The sequence below is a fragment of the Ascaphus truei genome, chromosome 6 (genome assembly GCF_040206685.1).
Source record: "Ascaphus truei isolate aAscTru1 chromosome 6, aAscTru1.hap1, whole genome shotgun sequence".
NCBI classification, from domain to species: domain Eukaryota; kingdom Metazoa; phylum Chordata; class Amphibia; order Anura; family Ascaphidae; genus Ascaphus; species Ascaphus truei.
Genome location: NC_134488.1, coordinates 102055226 through 102075183, shown reverse-complemented (window position 1 = coordinate 102075183; position 19958 = coordinate 102055226). Strand labels below are relative to the sequence as shown.

General features: G+C 41.9%; 1 protein-coding gene across 2 annotated transcripts in view; it reads left to right on the top strand.

Moving 5' to 3' along the window:
* The window catches only part of LOC142497514 (BAR/IMD domain-containing adapter protein 2-like), a 72057-nt gene that overhangs the window by 27869 nt on the left and 24230 nt on the right, over positions 1–19958 (top strand). For both annotated transcript variants that reach the window (XM_075605384.1, XM_075605385.1), the window contains 4 exons: positions 6391–6477; positions 11605–11666; positions 13426–13497; positions 13621–13758. In XM_075605384.1, the coding sequence (XP_075461499.1) occupies positions 6391–6477; positions 11605–11666; positions 13426–13497; positions 13621–13758 (359 nt within the window). The remainder of the gene's footprint in view (positions 1–6390; positions 6478–11604; positions 11667–13425; positions 13498–13620; positions 13759–19958) is intronic.

The window sequence follows — 19958 nt, the reverse complement described above, 5'->3', positions numbered from 1 at the left end:
TAAATCCCAGGGACAGCTCTCTTTGTGATCTTAGGTAAGTCACCTTATCTCCCGGGGCCCTAGGCCTTAGATTGACATTAAATAATGCGGTAAATAAGACACCTCAAAGAAGAAAAAAGATAAAAGTTTCCATAAGCCCATAAATACAGGAAAATTGACAATGATAAAACACAAATATGAAGAGACTATCCCCTGGTGCCTTATACCTGGGTTTTCTCAACGCCAGTCCTCAAGCCCACCCAACAGGTCAGGTTTTCAGGATATCCCTGCTTCAGCACAGGTGGCTTAACCAGTCCCTGCTTCTGCACACGTGGCTCAATCAGTCCCTGCTTCATCACAAGTGGCTCAATCAGAGGCTCAGTCTTCGACTGACCGTCTCATTAAGCCACTTGTGCTGAAGCTGGGATATCCTGAAAAGCTGACCTGTTGGGGGGGCTTGAGGACTGGCGTTTAGCACCCCTTATACCATTTCAGGGGATACTCCCTTTGTCAGATGCAGGCCTAGAGTGTCCCCTGAAGCGTTATGAGGGGGATTGGTGCTACTTCTCCTTATTGTGTCTGAAGATTTGTTTTGCACCTCTTTATTTTTGTGTATTATATCTATGGCGAGTGCTCCTTCTACCTATACAATATATTTATTTTCAGATTGTAAACCCTTCAGGGCCTATGTATAATGCTGTGTAAACTGGCAGGGCTATATAAGAAAAACGATATGGTTATAATTATTATGACACTGGATGCTAAAAAAAAACATGGAAAAGAATTGACTGGAGTAAATTTAACAAGGTTAATCTTTTTTTGCACAAAAATATGCAAATGTATATATACATATATGTGTGTGTATTTATGGATATAATCACATGAATGGTATAAGAAAAATGTTTTTTAGTGGCTGTTTTTTTCCATGCGTACGTCACTGACTGATAATTTATATTGGCTCTGATTAAAGCTGAGAATATCTGCATCTTGATGTATAAGTATGTATGTCTTTATTTATATAGCAGAATCCAGGTATATAGTGCTTTACAGCAGTAATATACATGACATAAAATGCAAACACATTATGGGAATAAGCGCTTCAGACATAAAACAATAGGAAAAAGAGTCCGTCCTGCCCATGAGAGCTTACAATCTAAGTGGTAAGTGGGGTGAACTTACAGAGACAGAAGGAGTAAGTCCATCTGCAGGGGGTCAAGGTCAGTGCATATGAGATGTATAGTATCAGCCAGCGGAGCTACCCATCTGCTTCATTAAAGAGGTGTGTTTTAAGAAAGGTCCTAAAGGTGGAGAGAGAGGGTGCTAGTTATATGCTGAGGGGAAGGGCATTCCAGAGGTGTGGAGCAGTGAGTGAGAGTGGTTCTAGGCAGGAGAATGCTTTAGATATAAAAGGGGTAGACAGAAGACATCCTTCAGCTGAACGCAAGAGTTGGGCAGGTGTGTAGTAATACATTAGGGCAGAGATAACAAGAGGGGCAGAGGAGTGTTTAGCTTTAAAAGTGAGGAGAATTTTGTGAGTGATACGGGATTTGAGAGGAAGCCAGGAGAGGAATTTCAGCTGGACGCAGAGAAAGATGCTTCTCCTTCATCCGATTGTCTGACTTTACAATCAACTGCTACGCGTTTCAACAATCAGGATCCCTAATGAAGCCAACCTGATTGGTGAAACGCGTAGGAGTCGATTCTAGAGTCTGCCAATCGGAAGAAGGAGAAGGATTTGGATGTTGATTCGCGGAGGAGGCTTGGAACGCAGAGTGTCGGTGAGAGCCAGAGATCGGAAGTCCCTTCACGGTGGAGGAGGCAGAGTCCTGGAAGCTCAAAGCACTGCAGATTTATCATCAACTAAGTTACCACCGCTCCTCACACATCTGCAATACATTTGACACTATTCATTTCATTTTCTCTCTATCTTTTTGTCTCCTATTTGGTGTTATTTGTTGTGTTTGCTTTTATTGGTTTTATGTTTTTTTTTATCCCGGACGTAAGAGTAGCGCTCATTAGTTATATCTTTGCCTTAGCTACATTGTGAATATGAGAGGAAAATGTGAGGGGGGAATCAAAAGTGGCACCTAGGCAACATGCTTGTGATACTGGGCGTATGACAGTGCTGTCAACAGTAATGTGGAAGGAGATAGTAGGGACAGGTTTGGGAGGAAATATGAGGAGCTTTTTCTTTGATATGTTAAGTTGGAGTCGGCGAAGGGCCATCCAGGTTGATATAGCGGTGAAACATTCAGAGAATTTGGTCTGTACAGCAGGTGTAAGGTCAGGGATTGAAAGGTAAATTTGCGTGTCATCAGCATATAGATTATATTTGAACCCAAGATATGTGATAAGGTCTGTAGGTTAAGCCCACAGATAGAGCGACAGAGGAGGAGGAGGAGGTGTTAGCAAAAGAGACACGAAAGTATGATGGGAGAGGTAAGATGATATCCAGGATAGAGCTCTGCTATGGATACAAAGAGTATGGAGAAGAAGAATCTGGTCCACAGTTATAAAGGCTGTAGAGAGGTCGAGCAATATGAGCAGAATTGAATGCCCTTTGTCTTTGGCAGCATGGAGGTCATTAGTTATTTTATTACAGCTGTTTCAGTGGAGTGAGCAGTGTTGAAACCAGATTGTAGAGGATCTACAAGAGAATAGGAGGTGAGAAACTGGAGAAAATGGAGCAAGGGAGAGAATTCAAGGGGTTCAAGGTCAATAGGGCACAACCTGGCCTTATTTCCTCCTTCCACATTACTGTTGGAAGTACTATTATTCACCCAGTAGCCCAAGCACGCTGCCTTGGGGTCACACTCGACTCCTCTCTCACATTCTCTTCTCACACTCAAAAGGTAGCAAAAAACTGTAGTTTTTTCCTCTGCAATATTACCAAGATACGCTCTTTCCTCTGTTGCTCGACTACTAAAACTCTGACACAGACCCTCATTCTCTCCTGTCTTGACTACTGTAACCTCCTGCTGTCTGGCCTTCCTGCCTCTCACCTGTCTCCCCTACAATCTATCCTAAATGCTGCTGCCAGAATCACTCTACTATTTCCGAAATCTGTCTCTGCGTCTCCCCTGTTGAAATCCCTCTCCTGGCTTCCTATCAAATCCCGTATCACACACTCAATTCTCCTCCACACTTTTAAAGCTTTACAATCTTATATAGTTACATAGTTACATAGTAGATGAGGTTGAAAAAAGACATAGGTCCATCAAGTTCAACCTATGCTAAATTTAGACAACAGATACTTTATCCTATATCTATACTTACTTATTGATCCAGAGGAAGGCAAACAAAAAACCCCATCAAGGGGAAAAATTAATTCCTTCCTGACTCCAAGAATTGGCAATCGGATTAATCCCTGGATCAACATCCTTCCCATGTATACTTATTTGGTATATCCCTGTATACCTTTCCCATCTAAAAAGATGTCCAACCTTTTTTTGAACAAATCTATTGTATCTGCCATCACAGTCTCCATGGGTAATGAATTCCACATTTTAACTGCCCTTACTGTAAAGAACCCTTTCCTTTGTTGCTGGTGAAATTTCCTTTCCTCCAACCTTAAGGGATGGCCCGAGTCCTTAGTACTGTCCGTGGGATGAATAGTTCTTTTGAAAGCTCTCTCTTCTGCTCCTCCTTACATCTTAGCCCTAATTTCTCGCTATGCACCATCCTGGCTCTTGCATTCTGCTCAAGGATGTCTTCTCTCTACCCCTTTTGTATCTAAAGCCCTCGCCAGCACTATAAGCGCAGCCTTTTGTGTTATTTATATGATTGTTACGTATGTTACTGCTATGAAGCGCTATGTACAATAATGGCGCTATATAAATAAAGACATACATACATACATACATTTAGAGGCAAAATGCAGGAGGGAGACAGGGCGGTAATTAGAGAGACTGGTAGGGTCAAGCTGTTTTTGAGTAAAGGTATAACTGTTCTATGCTTGAAGGAGGAGTGAAAGGTAGCAGAGTAGAGGGAGGAGTTGAAAATGTGTGTGATTGTGGAGATTAGAGTAGGAGCAAGAGTTTGAGGAGATGGGAGGAAATGGGGTCAAGTGGGCAGGTGGTAGAGGGAGAAGTGACAGTGACACCTCCTCCTCTGTGACAGAGGGAACAAGTTAAGGAAGGTAGGAGGAGAGTTTGGAATAGATGTAGAATGTGAGGAGGATACAGCGGGGATGTCTTGATGAATGGAATTCACCTTTGTTTTGAAATAGTCAGCAAAGTCCTCAGCTGAAATGGAGGAAGAAAAACAATTAACAGATGGCGTGGGTTAGATTTGTGAGTGTTGATTAGTGACAAGAAGTAGGTTTGTTTAGTCTGGAATAAAGCAGAGTTGAAACATGATAGAATACATTTGTAGCGAAGGAGTGTCACATGAGACCAGGACTATCACACCTGGGATAAATTCGAGAAACAGAACAACAGAGTTCCTGAAATTAATATATTGGAAAAACAAGTTTCCACAACTGTTACTCACAAACAACAAATACTCACAACTGGGGAAACCTTGCAGGACTAGGAATAGGGATTTCCCCTGTCCTTCTTCATGCAGTGTCCTCTGGAACAGAACTCCAGGCCTGGCACCTGCACTGCAATTGACACTGACATAGAGCAGCACTTATCCTGAGTCTAAATCAGGGGCCTCCCTCCCCACCTTCTATACCCCATGGCTACATTTAAGGAGAGGAGAAAGAAATAGGTGCACTCACTGGATTTATGCTGGGGAGACCTATAATATAGAACACATCCTCCGAAGACCTCTGGAGTGCCAGTTCCGTTTAGTTTTAGGAGGATGTGTTCTATACATTTAGGGAGAAACATTGGCAGGTGCTCCCAATATGACCCAGCCCCTGATTGGTGGTTTTAACAGCAACATAAAAAGATTAACCCCCTGGTCCCTGAAGTGCTGGAACCAGGCTACATAATACATAGATATATATATATACTGTACACATAATACAAATGTATTATTGACAGGTAGGGCTTGACCTTTATTAAAAGCAGTCATATTTACCCCTACCGTCACAAGGAGATGTATGAAATTTCCTCCAGAGGAACGAGTGCAGGAACGCAGAATGCATGTGTGGCAGTTTAGTCATGGTCTGTGGTTAGAAAGGCACGTATGGCAGAGAAAAAGAGGAGTATGTAGATCAAAAGAAGAGGATCATGACCAGATGTATGCAAATGATTTTCCATCACTGTCAATTCTAAAACAAAACGTTGTTAATTGCGTTTCTCTTTTTTTTTACTCAATTAAGTAAATGGGCCCTAAAGTAGAAAGTATTGCACCGGATTCATCCAAGGAAAAACATCCCGTTGCTTTGAAAGGGATTCCTTGTTCTTTGACCAATACAGTCCTGTTTTCTTGCACCGTTTCAACAGAGGTTTGAAGCCGGGAGACTTTAGTACAGAACATTTAGCCACCTATGTTTGTAGTAACACTGACTGATTCATTGTAGTAACGCTGACTGATTCCATGTTGCTTCATCCATTACGGTTACAATGTTTTCTCCTTGGCAGCTGCAGAACCAGATACATAATTACAGTTGGGGCTGGGCCTATATTTTCTATTTTCTTCTGTCTACTGGAAATCCACAGATACTGTATTTTCATTATGTATGTATGTATGTATGTATGTATGTATATATATATATATATATATATATGTATGTATGTATGTATATATATATAAAATGAGACTTGTAAAACTCATCCACAGATGGGGAAATACAAGGGATTACAAGAGGGGGATTCTATAAACTCCAAATTGCCCATTTGGACTGTTTTCATCCAAAAAAAAGTATAGATTTTTTTGTTGCAAATGGTCTGAATGGCTGTTTCGTTGTGTACAAAATTACCTTCTTAGGCTGCGTCCATAGTGGAACGCGCTAGCTTCTGTGCTCGGCGCAGCGCACGCTCGCCTGCAGCAGGAGATATTTCCTATCCAGCAGGCAACAGGGAGGCGTGTCGGGGGGCGCGGCCGTGAAATCACGGAGCTGGGGGCGAACTGCTCACGTGACCCGGCGTGCAGGAAAATACAAACAGGCTTGTAGCACAAAGTGCCGCTCTCCCCGTCGCGCATGTGTACACACTAGCATGCACACACTATGCACTAATGCAGTGTTTCCCAACTCCTCAGGGAACCCCAACAGGTCAGGTCTTAAGGATATCCCTGCTCCAGCATAGGTGGGTCAATCTTCGGCTCAGTCATTTTGACTGAGCCACCAGTGCTAGAGCAGGGATATCCTTAAGACCTGAACTGTTGGGGTTCCCTGAGGACTGGAGTTGGGAAACACTGCACTAATGCGTTGTCGTCCTAGCTCGTGCCGTCTCTTGCACTATGTACGTAGCCTTAGTGTTAAAACTTGGTCCATTACTTGTTTGTTTTGTCTTTTAGGTGTCACTGTAGCAGCAAAGGGCTATTTTGATGCCCTTGTGAAACTTGGAGAACTAGCCAGCATCAGCCAGGGGTCAAAGGAGCTTGGTAAGTTTACAAAATGAGGATGTGAACAATTTATGCAGAGGTTTGCAAATGCGTTATTTGTCCTTTTTTTTTTGCAAACAAAATAGTTTTGAGGAACAATTGGCAAACGTTGGAAATATTTTTTTGCCAAACAATAAAAGTTACCGTGCAGGTCACATGACCTTTACATACAAACATTCTAGCTAAATCCGGTCAAGATGTGAAGACTTTGCTACAGTACACCTGTACTTTCAAACGTATAGAACAGCAGTCGTTTTGTCTGCTTTTTCAGGGTGTACTATTGAACTATTATTGCATCCCAGGTGATCTCCTGGAGTCTGGAGACATACCATAGTAATGTTAAAAATAGCATTATTGGAAGAAAAACAATGCATGCCATGTCAATAGCACATTGTGTATCAGAGCCCTTCATCCACTCAGCATCTGCTATTTTATTTGCTGAAAAACCCTCATGGTATATCCCCTTAATTTGTGTTGCATAGTCTGAGGGAAAACATTGAGCTCAAACAGGTGAAAACATTACATTAAAAGCCTGAGATTAGGAGTGATTGCTCCTCCTCCATACTCTATTTTAGGATATGTTTTCTTGTGGTTTGTACCCTTTTCAGTTCCATTCAGCAACATATATACTGTATGGGCCCCTATTCATGTATCACATCACCTGACATTTTTTACAGCATAATTTACAGCAGCCACCCTTCCCTGAAGCCTGTGTCTGAATGAAGCTCATAAACGTGTTACCAATAAGGATGTTCTTAATTCGTAGCTTCTGGGGTTACCATGGTAACCTGTAGACTAGGCTGGGCTCTGGGAGCAGAGCCATTTTAACCTCCCAGACAGTTAATATTTAAAAAGCTTCTATCGCCTGAACCGAGCATCAGACTTTAAAAATAAAAGAAGAAGTGTTGGAACGGGCAAGACGAGATTTTGAAGACGAATAAAAGTAAAGTTAAGTAGGGGTAAAAGTGCGTAAAAAGGTCGATCAGCGTGGACTGCTGCCTCAGCCCATTCGTTGCCTGAGGATCCTGCTACGCATTGCCGGAGGATAATTAGGGACTCGTACTTAATGAACCCATTGGGTGCCTAAGACTTTGCAGGACAATGTATTGCTGCAGTCACTGGCACCTACAGGGTTAAAAATCTACTTTATAAAAATACCTGGGGTGGCAAGGTGTGAAGGCCCTAATTTTACAGCAATTTACTTTCAAATGTAGAAACAACCAGACATGTGATGTAGATTTTATAAATGCGCCTTTTTAAACTTCTCTACAGTGTTTCTATAATCTGCCGCGGAGATATATCCTCACCAATTCTTTTTTTTTCTGGAAGCACTGCGCCTTTAATAATAATATATCGCAGGTCTCTCTGACAGGGAAATGTTTGACACATTGGCCATCCCATTCCAAAAGCGTGGTCCCCCAATCTGACGTTCAGCTCCTTCACTCCCACGGAGGAGTAGTAGGTAGATAGGACCTTCCAAAGCCAGAGGATTCATGGCCGGGCTGATTACACAGGAAGTCCCGTCTTCTTCCTGAGGAGAGCCAGAGATTCCTGTTAACTGTCTCAGTTCACATATGGCTTTTGGGGATGGGAATTTTTTTTTTATTGTGGAGGCTGAAGGGGGAAGGGAGAAAGCAAGGAGCCAGAGGAAGAAAGCGAATTAACTAGCCCTCAGTGTCTGCTCTGTTCCTTCCCTCACATCTCAGCCAACTCCTTGCCTTTCTTAACTTAAATCACATTCCCCTTTCTGCTGTCTTGGCAACATGCTCGGTTTCCCCTAACATGCCAGAATGGATTGTGTGAGGTGCACTGACAGTCCCTGCCTGGCTCTCCCATGGCCTCCCTCTTCATGCCAGGGTTAGTTGTTTCCATTAACACCTTTGTTGCTAGAGTGACCTGCAAAGCTATGCAAAAAAAATTCACTGGGCTTTTATTTGCTATGCTATGAAGCCGTCTTCTCTGTGTCATGGAAGCGCTGAGCTCCATACATTTAAATAGATTTCTATTCCATTCATTGGAGCTCAGAGCATCAGTGGCATGGGGAAGCAGCATCACAGCTTCCAACCTTGGGAAAAGATAGTGCACTTTTATAAATAAAACCTACAGTTCCTTCTTCTCTTCCACCCCCTCCCCCACATTTCCCCGTCTCCTCCTCCCAATCTTGTGCTTATTTGTATTTATTTTTATTTTCCTCCCTTCTCTTTTTTTTCCTATTACTCCTTCTATCCTTCTATGCAGATTTTGTTTTAAACATAAAATGTAGTTCTGTATTTATTGGGGAATAAATTAATGGACACATAACAACACGGCACCCTTGTTTTCTTGGTCAGACGACGAGCACATATTGTCCTCCTGAGTTGTTAGCCAGGTGTATATAATTCACTGCTTTAGCACTTTCGGGTATTGTATAAATTAGAGAAGATTGTCATTTGGTCACACGCACCATTAAAAAATCCCAATGCTATGAGCTTTCTTTAGCAACCAGAATCAATTATGTGAAAAGTTATTTTTTGGGGGATTGTTTTCCTTTTCACGGGTGACCCTGAAATAGTTCTGTGCTCCATTAATCCCCCATGATGAAGTCAATACACTTTATACATTGGTCTATGTTTATCAGAGAACCAAACATGCGTGTAAGACAGGGGAATGGGAAGGCACTGTGTAACACTGTGACAATGGTTCACTTGGGCTTTTTGTTTGCCGTCCTCTGGTTCAATATACTGTAAATAGAAAAATAGGATGAGTATCTGTCGTCTAAATTTAACATAGGTTTGAACTCGATGGACGTCTTTTTTCAACCTCATTTACTATGTAGCTATGTAATCACACACAAGGAAGGAAAAAGCCCTGCCAACTCTAGCCTTTCATTGAACAGGATTTAAAAAAAATGTTCCCCTAATTATGTGATCCTTGAAGCTGCCGGAGAGTGATACTTTGCAATGGAGGGGTTAAACATATCTTGTCATTGATTATTATTGGTGGCAGGTGGGACTGCACCATTGCTCACTTTATTTTTGTAGACCTGAGACATGCTACAGAGATCCTATTAGCTGAAGACAATTCGTTTTATCCCCATGTGTCTCAAGCACAAACATAAGAATATGATGTGTTTAGGGAGTAGAGATGAGTGAACTTCACACATGCGAATCTTCATGGCACATGCAGACTTTTCATTGTGTAAACTTTCATCTTCACTGCCGCGGAAGATTTCGAAAATCCTTTTTTTTTTTTTATTTTAATTTTCGGGTTTTTTTTGGTGCTAATATTGAAAATTAAACAAAAAAGTTTGCAGAAACTAACAAAATGTACGCTTTATTTCAGAGGAAGTAAGCAAATTGTAGGCACCCAAAAATATAGATTGTAAGCTCCACAGGGCAGGTACTGCAAAATGTCTTTGTAAAGCGCTACGTAAAAACTGGCAGCACTATACAAGAACAAACAATTATTATTATTATTATTATTTAGGGGGATTTCCATGCTTTTCATAGATTTGTAAGGAAAAAACGCGAAACGTACTTTTTGCGAGTTTGAGAAGATTGCCGAAAGTTTGCAGGGTTTCAATAAGTTTGCCCGACTTTATTAGGGAAAGATTAGCCGATATCGACTTTTGTTGTTGTACTAATGGGAATTAGAGCCTTTCTAGTCTTATCTCTACGAGACCCCTGGATCAAATTCCCTGCACACATGGAATGCAAAAAGGAGAGCTGGCACATCATGCTACTGGGGAGGCGCGTCACGGAGACCTATTGTATAGCGCTGTATTCAGTTCACCAATCAGCCGACAGCCTCAGGTCTGTACTCATCCAAACCAACTGAGCCAGGGATCTACCTGTGAACAAACTCATGCAGCCTTAGGCCGCCCGTATAGTGCCCGCGACCGGCGACGTGACGGGACGGGTGATGTCACCCGTCGCCGCTAGCGAAAGTTATATTTCACTTTGCGGCAGCGTCACGGGTGTACTGGCATTCGATTGGTTCAGGGGCTGTCACATGAGGCGACAGCCCTTGAAAAATCAAATATTGCCAGCTTCCAAAGTTCACGACGCGACGTCGCCCCGTCGCATTGTCGCCGTCGTGCTTACTATAAGCGCACGCGGCGGCGGCGGCGGCGGCGGCGGCAATGTATTTGTTTTTGGGCGGCGTCGCCCGTCGCGGGCACGGCCTTACACTGAGGAGACCCCCGGTTCACGTTCGTGCTTCAAAAACAAAACAAATGCTGCAAATGCTTTATTGGTCCAATTAATTTTCTTATTTCTAAACCAACAGTTTCATTGTGTTCAAGAATAAGCATCTTTTGCTTTTGAAAACTGTATATAATGAGGTGTACCATCTTTCTCTAGATTAAGTTCCCCGGCATTCCAGCACAATACTGCCTCTTTTCTAATGCACTTTGAGCAATGTTGCTCATATCCCATCCTGACAAGTTGATGCTGTGACTAAGTATTTCAGTTATGTGGGTGCATGATTAACAGTGAGTCCTTTTAAGTCAAGATTGCAGTTACATGATAATCTGAGTCACGTTGAGCTTCAAGAATCTCATAATTAGGGTGAAAACAGTTGGCAACAATATTCATCTCTCTTTAAGCACTTGGGGGCAATGTTTTTTAGACTGTGCTTGCATTTCTGTACCTCTCTTAATTAAACTTGATCTATCTTTTCTGTACGGCAGAGATTTTTTTCCTGATTTATACTGAGACAAAACCAAACAACAGATTTATCACTCATTCTATCCCACTACTTGTAATATAAAACATTGACAGGGGGTATGGGGAGTAATTACAAAGCATTACTAGAGTAAAAATATAATTGTCTCTTTTTCCTCTAAGAGAGACCTGATTGAAATAGCTGCCTTTTTCTTAGTAAATTGGTTAATTCCCCCTCCCAACGCTCCTCTTAATATTATATTTGGGGTATAATAAAACAATAGAGTGGTGAAGGAAAACCGGAGGCATATTCTTTTCGGTAACACTTCTTATGGTAACCGTTCTCAGGTTTGGTATTTGGTTTTGCTTTCTCATTACTTTGGCCCTTTATAACGAATCCCCCAGGTTTCGAAGTTCCCATGTTTTTCACTCGGTTCTACAGTTTGTGTAATGTTAATGATCATAGTTTGATTGATTGTTCCAGGGGATACATTGTTCCAAATGGCAGAGGTTCATCGGCAAATCCAAGTTCAACTGGAAGAAGTAGTGAGTATCATTCTGAATTTGGATCTAATATTGACCTCTAGTCAGCTGAGGAAGCTAAAAGTGACACACAAAGTGTGCTCATTTGCAGAATTGTTGTCCGTAGTTTAAAGCAGCAATACAACCCCCCCCCCCTTTTTCCCTCTCCTTTTTTTCCTTATTTGTATATGTAAAGCATGTGATAATATATAATTCTACATTCTTACCTAAGCTGGATATCGGTTGGTGCTCCTGTATAAATCTATAAAAATCCTGATTGTGTGACTAACATAGTGGCTTCTTCAGTCAGTGTAACTCAGCAACTACAATGTATCCTTATATTATTAAGGTAACATTATCTATTGTTACACTTTATAGCCCAAACTGCTGGGGACATTGGCAACAAATGATCTTAAACAGGAAAGTGTTGCAAAGATCCTGCACTGCTTGGGAGGTACGCCAAAGCCTGCTATAGAAGTCAAAGGATGCTGTAAACTAATTCAAAATGGCATTAAGTGTTGAATAATAATAATAAAAAAGATTAATCAAAAAAATCCCCAGAAAGTATTATCTAATACTACAGATCTGATTAATATTTACAAAAATCAGAAGATTGCACACGTTTTGCTGCTGTAACCAATGCAAGATATGGGACAACTAAGTGAATGAAGCAGAATTTCGGGACTCGTGGAGGACATGCAGATACACTCATGTGTTCTGCATCTATGCTGCATTCTGTACAGTGGATGTTTTGTTACTGTTTATCCAACGCAACCTAAATGCATCTGCTGTCAGAATCAAACTTCTGTACGTTTGGTGTTTGTACAATACATATAAGAAGATAACGGCAAATGATGGGTAATGTGTAAAAGGAAATGTATTTGGCTGAACTAGTGATATTTCTATAGTGTTCCTCCTACTACATTGCGAGGTGGACACCCAGCCAAACAATACTAAGCAAACATTACAGTAAGCAAGAAGCACCAGTAATAATATTTGACTTTAACTGACACCATGTTACATGCGTAGACAAGAAACCTTATATCGCTAGCACATAAACATTTTTACAGTGAGACAATAAATATTTATTTACAAAAGAAAGTAAAACTTGTATCGCTTTACACATGGTTGTTCTTTCACATTCATAAGTTGAAATAGAATAATTGTATTTGAGTGCAGATAAGTTATTTTCACACTGCGGGTACCATCTAACTGCATTCTCCTCCATCCCTGAAGGTAGCCAAATAGTGAGACTGCATTGGTTGGCCCCGTTGGCGGTGGATAACAATTATAGCAAAATATGCATTAGCAAATAATAAGAGATACTTGAATTTAATTATGATTTTTTTTTTAAACTTGTATTTTATTGTGTTTTTTTTTACACAAGTTATTTTGGGATGGGAGGGATAGGGTACAAAAGAAAAATAGGAGGGGGGGATGTGGGGGGTGGGGGGTACATTTCCATCTTTGTTTTATTTTCCAGTACAACCAAATATATTTCGTTACACTTATATTTCCTTTTCGGCGTGGTACACATTACAGTTTTATAAAATAGCAATGGAGGGAAGATTGTTAGAGATTTGTTAAATATTTGTTTCCCAGTAAATCATCCATGGTCCCCATATTTTCAGAAAAGTTTCGTATCTATCCTGAATTAAACTGGTAAGTTTTTCCATTACCATAATATAATTTAGTTTATTTTTTACTTCCGTAATTTTGCTTCTGTGTAGTCTATAAAAATAATAATTAAGGAAGAAGACTAAAATCACGTTTTTATTTCCAGTTAAAACTTTTCCACTCTGAACTTTTGGCCCAACTGGAACACAAGCTGGAATTAGACATCAAGTACTTAACTGTAAGTGCTCCTTTTTCTTCCGGTTCTTCATAGCGTCCATTGTACTATTCAATTCCCCCACCTCCTTTGTGTCATGGGCTTGAACATTGTCACCGATAGCACTTCCTTTTCCACTGTCCCCAGGCGACATTAAAAAAATACCAAGTGGAGCATCGGTCAAAGTCTGAATCTATTGAGAAGTGCCAGTCAGAGCTCAAAAAGCTGAGGAAGAAGTGTCAAAACAGCAAGAACCCCCAGAAGTACGGAGACAGAGAAGTGCAGGTATAGCAATACATGTTTATATATGGGGGGAGGTGGAGGGGGCAGCGGTACCACATGTGGTCAGAACGTGGGCAAGAATTCAACTCCCTTCATTCTCCACAATCACTCCCCCTGGCAATGAATGGGTTAAAGAGACAACACCAGTGCATTTAATGAAAAAAAGCAAACACCCTGTATTAAAAGGGAAGTCACAAGTGGCAAGGAAAAATGTATTCATTTTTAAACAACTTGTTAATGTAAATAGTGAGAAAGATGTCATCCTTAAAACCTTCATGGCTAGAGGGGCCTGCAATGTATTGCTCTGGCAGCAAAAGTGAAAATGTCATGTTTGTATTTCTACCATGCTCTGTGCAATTCATGCTTATCAGATACTTCTTTTTATTGGGCAGACGTTCTGTATGCAGCGATTACAGATAGTCTAAATTGCGGGTGGGGTGGAGGGGGGATGATAATGCAATGGGTGGATAAGACATCAGGCATGTAAACATGAAAAGCAGTACTAATGAAAATAACAAGCATTTGGAGTCATAAAGGCTTATTCAATAAGCTCAAAAGCAGCTGATTGTGCTGTGATCAACCGCTTCTGGTCTTATTGAGAAAGCCCCAAAGAGTATTATATACCCTTCATTCCACATAAGTAGGGAACTTGGTGAACACTGGTGGAAAGTGGGATGTACAGGTAGTGGGCAGTAAATGAGAAGCATGTCAGGTGTAGGTGGGATACAGACATGGGGATTATTTATTAAAGTTTCCCAAGCTCCAAGACTAGTGCAACCCCCCCAAAACCACCATATTTTACAAAGGAAATAAATTACATTGAATGCAATGGGCTCTTTGTATCAAAGGCAAAATGTTGGCGCAAAGTCGTTCTTTTGTCAAACTCGCGCGGATACAGCTCAACCCCATTATAGCGCAATCTGCTAAAATGCGGATCCGCTTATAATGCGGTATGAGCGTGGCGCCCGTTTTTAAAAAGCAAAATTACAAAAAAAAATTTTTATTTTATTTTAAAGCTTTATTACTAACGTATGTACGTACGTACGACGTAAACACACACACACTTACACACAATACTCCTCTGCACATCACATCCCATCCCCCATGCCCATCACATCCCCCCTTCATGCACATCACCCCCCGCCTGCACATCACCCCCCTGCACATCACATCCCATCCCACCCTGCCCATCACATCCCCCCTTCCTGCACATCACATCCCCCTGCCTGCACATCACCCCCCCAGACTGCACATCACCCCCTCCACATCACATCACATCCCCCCTGCCCATCACATCACATCCCCCTTCCAGCACATCACATACCCCTTCCTGCACATACCACCCCTGCTGCTCATCACAGCCCCCCTTCCTGCACATCACATCCCACAATGTCCCTGCACATCAGATCCCCCTTTCCTGCCCATCACATCCCCCCTTCCTGCACATGACATCCCCCTGCCTGCACATCACCCCCCCCCTTCCTGAACATCAAATCCCACCTTCCTGCACATCATATCTCCCCTTCCTGCACATCACCCCCCCAAGCCTGCACATCACCCCCCTGCACATAACATCCCACCCCCCCTGCCCATCACATCCCCTTTTCCTGCACATCACATCCCCCCTTCCTGCACATCACATCCCCCTGCCTGCACATCACCCCCCAGCCTACACGTTGCCCCCCTGCGCATCACATCCCATCTCCCCTGCCCATTACATCCCCCTTTCCTGCACATAACATATCCCTGCCCATCACAACCCCTCTTCCTGCACATCACCACACACACACACACACACACACACACACACACACACACACACACACACACACACACACACACACACACACACACACACACACACACACTGTCCCCTCAGTCTGTCACTGTTACACACACACATACACACACACACACACACACACACACACACATACACACACCTCTCCCTCCATGTACCTCCGCTGGGGGGGAGAAGAGAAGGGAGCTGGTTCCTGCCCGGCTTCTCCTGACTCTGTGAGATCCTCCCCCCATCCCCTCCCTCTTGCTGACTCACAGCTTCTCTGCACAGATCAGCTACTGCTGCGGGTAGGTGCTGCGTTGGGGGTGGGGGTGGGAGTGGCTGTCGCTGTGACGCCGGCTTCAGGGAGAGCTGGGAGAGTTATCCCAGCTCTCCCCCTCCGGCTGATGTGGAACCCGTAATTGCGACGGCCATTTTTAAAAAAATCTCGACCCTGGTTATAACGCGGTCGTATTGGGTGGACCCCGAGGACCGCATTATTATGAGATTCAGCTGCATATATCTGTGTCATGCAGCGTATTAATCTTAGTTGCGCCATTTCGGGGTGCATCTGCATCTGCAAGATGAGGGTTTGATGGAGCAAGTGGGAGGAGTTAGGGCAGAGTTATATTTGCATATTGGTGTCGGTCCATGTATTACAAAAGTGTGCGACTTGTGTCACTTTTACTTCACGGTTTTCTGCATTGGTTTTCTCTGTCACCTTAAAGGGGGCGCATGTCTTTTTTCCCTATGAAGGGCAGAAAAAAGAAGGCATGTGGAGGAGATTAACCCTTTCACTGCAAAAGTATTAAACATGAGATTTACAAGGTTATGCTTTAAATTCTCTCAGTTTCCAAATCAGGAAAAAGTGATGCAAAAATAGCGCCAGATTTATTTAAAGTACAAAACATGCAAGAAAGCAATGGAGTTTTTATTTTTATTTTTGTTGTTTCCCTTGATAAATCTGATTTTCTTTTACACCAGTTTTTCCACTGGGAGACTTTGGGGCTGATTTTAGAGTTGGCTAACGACAGTGGAGATATGGATACAAATGGGAGGTTTGCGAATCGTTAGATTCAGAATTTAGGCCCAGATCAAGAAAAATTAAGTGAAACAGTACAGTAAGCTGATATAATAAACCCAAGTCCCAAAGTTAAATTCTGTTGGAGTCAGCTTGATCACTCTTAAGTAGATAAATCAGCTAGCGCTCATGCCCTATATTGCAGTAATGATTATACTGTCACAGATTAAAAACACATACAAATACCATGTGTAAAAGTAAGTGTCCAGTCCAATTCACAAATGGGTAATGCAGCTCCTCGAAGATGGATCCAACCCTTGGGTCCAAAGGAAACTACAGAGAATAAAAAGAAAAAAAGGGCACAAAACCCATAATGTAATATGCAAAGTTTAATGCTAAAGCTTAGCACCCTTTGTGGATCTGGGACATAAAGTTGACAATACATCTATTCCTAATTTATGAAAACGGGTTCTGCATGGGGGTACCATTAAATGGCACCTGTCTTGCATTTGCGTCCAATTTACAGTTGTTTTAATGGTTGTTCTTTATTTACGAAGGCTTCCTAATTGTGTCTCTACATGGATCAGGTGCAAATCAGTATGCAGTTTAAGAACACATGAATTTACCCATGGATTTTGAGGAACCGTGGTTGCTTTTGCTGCTCTGTTGATGGACAAGCGGTACCGGGCAGAGAATGCTCAGCAGGACAATAAACCTGCTGTCTGACCGTATTTTTAGTGCAAAGTTTGGTTTAAGAAAGCTCTATAGATACTACAACCTTGCCTAAAACACTGGTCTTGTAGAGTCTGAGTGTGGCTGCGTAATGCAGCAATTAGAAACTGATAGTGGTACTGAAGCATAACAGATGCAAGAAGGTTATGGTGAGTTTCAAAAATAAAAAGTGCCACTGGTACAGTAAAGTCTCAAAAGATAACTCATGTAACCCATTGTCATGTCATATGATGATTCAACTGAACATTCTTGGTAATAACATACAAATCAGCACACTGAATATGTTACTTTTTGGCTTTGTACCTGTTCTGTCCCAGGTTTACTGTGGCTTAATAAGTTGAGAGAGGCAATTAACCTAATTCTTTCTTCTATACAAAATGGAGTCTTCTTGAATTTCTGATGTTTTTATTGTAAGAACATAAACAGAAATAAAAGGGGGAAAAGGTTTTGGGAATGCATAAAAAATAAGGAATAGGTAAGAAACAAAGTTCTCTCACGGGGAGAGCAGTGGGGAGAAGCTATGCAGAGGGAAGCAAGCTGTGAAAGGAAGGAACTGAACACAGTCCCAGAGGGAAACAGCTTGGACTGCACCAAGAGACAGGGTGAAAGGAAAGTACCAAAGCCCCAGGGGTGGGGAAATAGGGTTGCTAAGGCAACAGGCAGAAGCAGGAAGAATACTGAACTGGAGACAGAACACTCCCCGTCTGGTATCAATAGATACCACTGTAAAAAAACCATGTGGCACATATATTAAAACATACAGTGACATTGACTGTAAGTCCATAGTCCATATTAACAGTATCCGTTTTAACTAGGGATGCTTCTATAGAGCTCTTCATGTCTTATACAGTAGAAGTCCCCAAAATAAAGGAGATTTGTGGAGGACATTCACTTTTCCTTTAAATCTTTGCTGTACCTGGTGCGGAGTGGGATTTTTTTTTACCCTCTACAACCTTATTGTGTTTGGTATGTAACCACCACTGGCCTCACCATGCAGAAGCTGTCTTTGAATTGTGTTTCTGCTTGTCATTCTTCCAGGTTTGGTAGTGCAGGCTTTTAATGCAGCATGTAATAGCTCTAGGAAGCTTATTTGTAGAAATTATGGGAGGCTTAAAACTAGTGTCTTTAGAGTGTTCCTTTGCTTGTTACCTATAATGCTTGTCTGTTCTTGTGATTATAAGTCGCCAAACCAGTTTTGGGGGAGATGCAGAGGACATGGTAAACTACTGATGTGATATTTCATTTTTCCATGATGGATGTGCAGGTCTGCAACCCTGCTTTTCGCCATTATCACCTAGCTTCCACTGCAGCAAGGGATTCTGGGAAATTACATGCAAATGAGCACACAGTGCCACCTTTTGTCTCAAGTTCACATTACATGGAAACCCTTAAGCCAATGCATGCTGCTTTAGACACTATATATGTTGTACAATAAGGGGTGCATGGGGAATATGCGACAGCAATACAAAGCAATGATCAAAGAGAGATCATGAGAAGAAACCCCAATGCTTGCACTCTACCTCTAATGATAATGATAGTAAGCATAGATGTTCCAAACAAATACTGAGTATACAGGATTTATTTGTTGAGGGGTAAAATCCAAAAAACAATAACATTTTATTATTACACTTGTCTGAGTGCATATAATGTGAATGAATAAATAAATGATTAAAATATCTCACGATAGAATGCCGGTCTAGTATTGTGAAGGTATCACACGTGTGGTTCGTATACATGTGCTAATTACACAACTGCCACAGTGAAGCTGTGTGGTATCAGATCAAATGAGCAAGGTGCAGTACCCTCTATGGGTTAACATATAGATTAGAGACTTGTTTATACATCACATGCTCTCTGCATTTGCTTAAGCTCCATACAAGACTTCATCTGGTCACACATCAAATTAACACAAATTAGCACACTCTGTGGGTTATCATATAGATTAGTCTTGATCATCCATCACATGCTCTCTGCACTAGTTTAAACTTCACATACAGTTTATTCAAGTCAAAGACAGCCTACTGGTTGAAAACCTGATCAGTTGTCATATGCTTATTTACATATTACCCAGAATGCTTGTCAGCAGTTTAATCGTTTTGTGATATGTGACGAGGGTGAATTAAGCAGACTTGAGGGGCATGTGGAAGATACTGTATGCAGATACACTCATTGATTCTTTATCTTTGCAAGATGAATTATGACTTGTTTCCGGGTTACCAATTTTGCATTGAAGGAGTAACAACTATCCTGTTACAGCCATTAAAAAGATCTATATGAAATTGGTTGATGACTTCAGACCTTCTGTTGATTAGATGTCAGGCATTACAAAATCTGTGTCACATTTAGCGGCTGTGTGGGCTTAAAAAAAAGGGGGGGAGAAGGGGTGGAGGGAAGTCATGATAAACTGTTCCTTGAGGGATTGTTCCTGTAGCACAGAGGGCCATTCCCATGAGAGTGTTCCTGTAGCACTGAGGGCCATACCCATGAGAGTGTTCCTGTAGCACAGAGGGCCATTCCCATGAGAGTGTTCCTGTAGCACTGAGGGCCATACCCATGAGAGTGTTCCTGTAGCACAGAGGGCCATTCCCATGAGAGTGTTCCTGTAGCACTGAGGGCCATTCCCATGAGAGTGTTCCTGTAGCACTGAGGGCCATTCCCATGAGAGTGTTC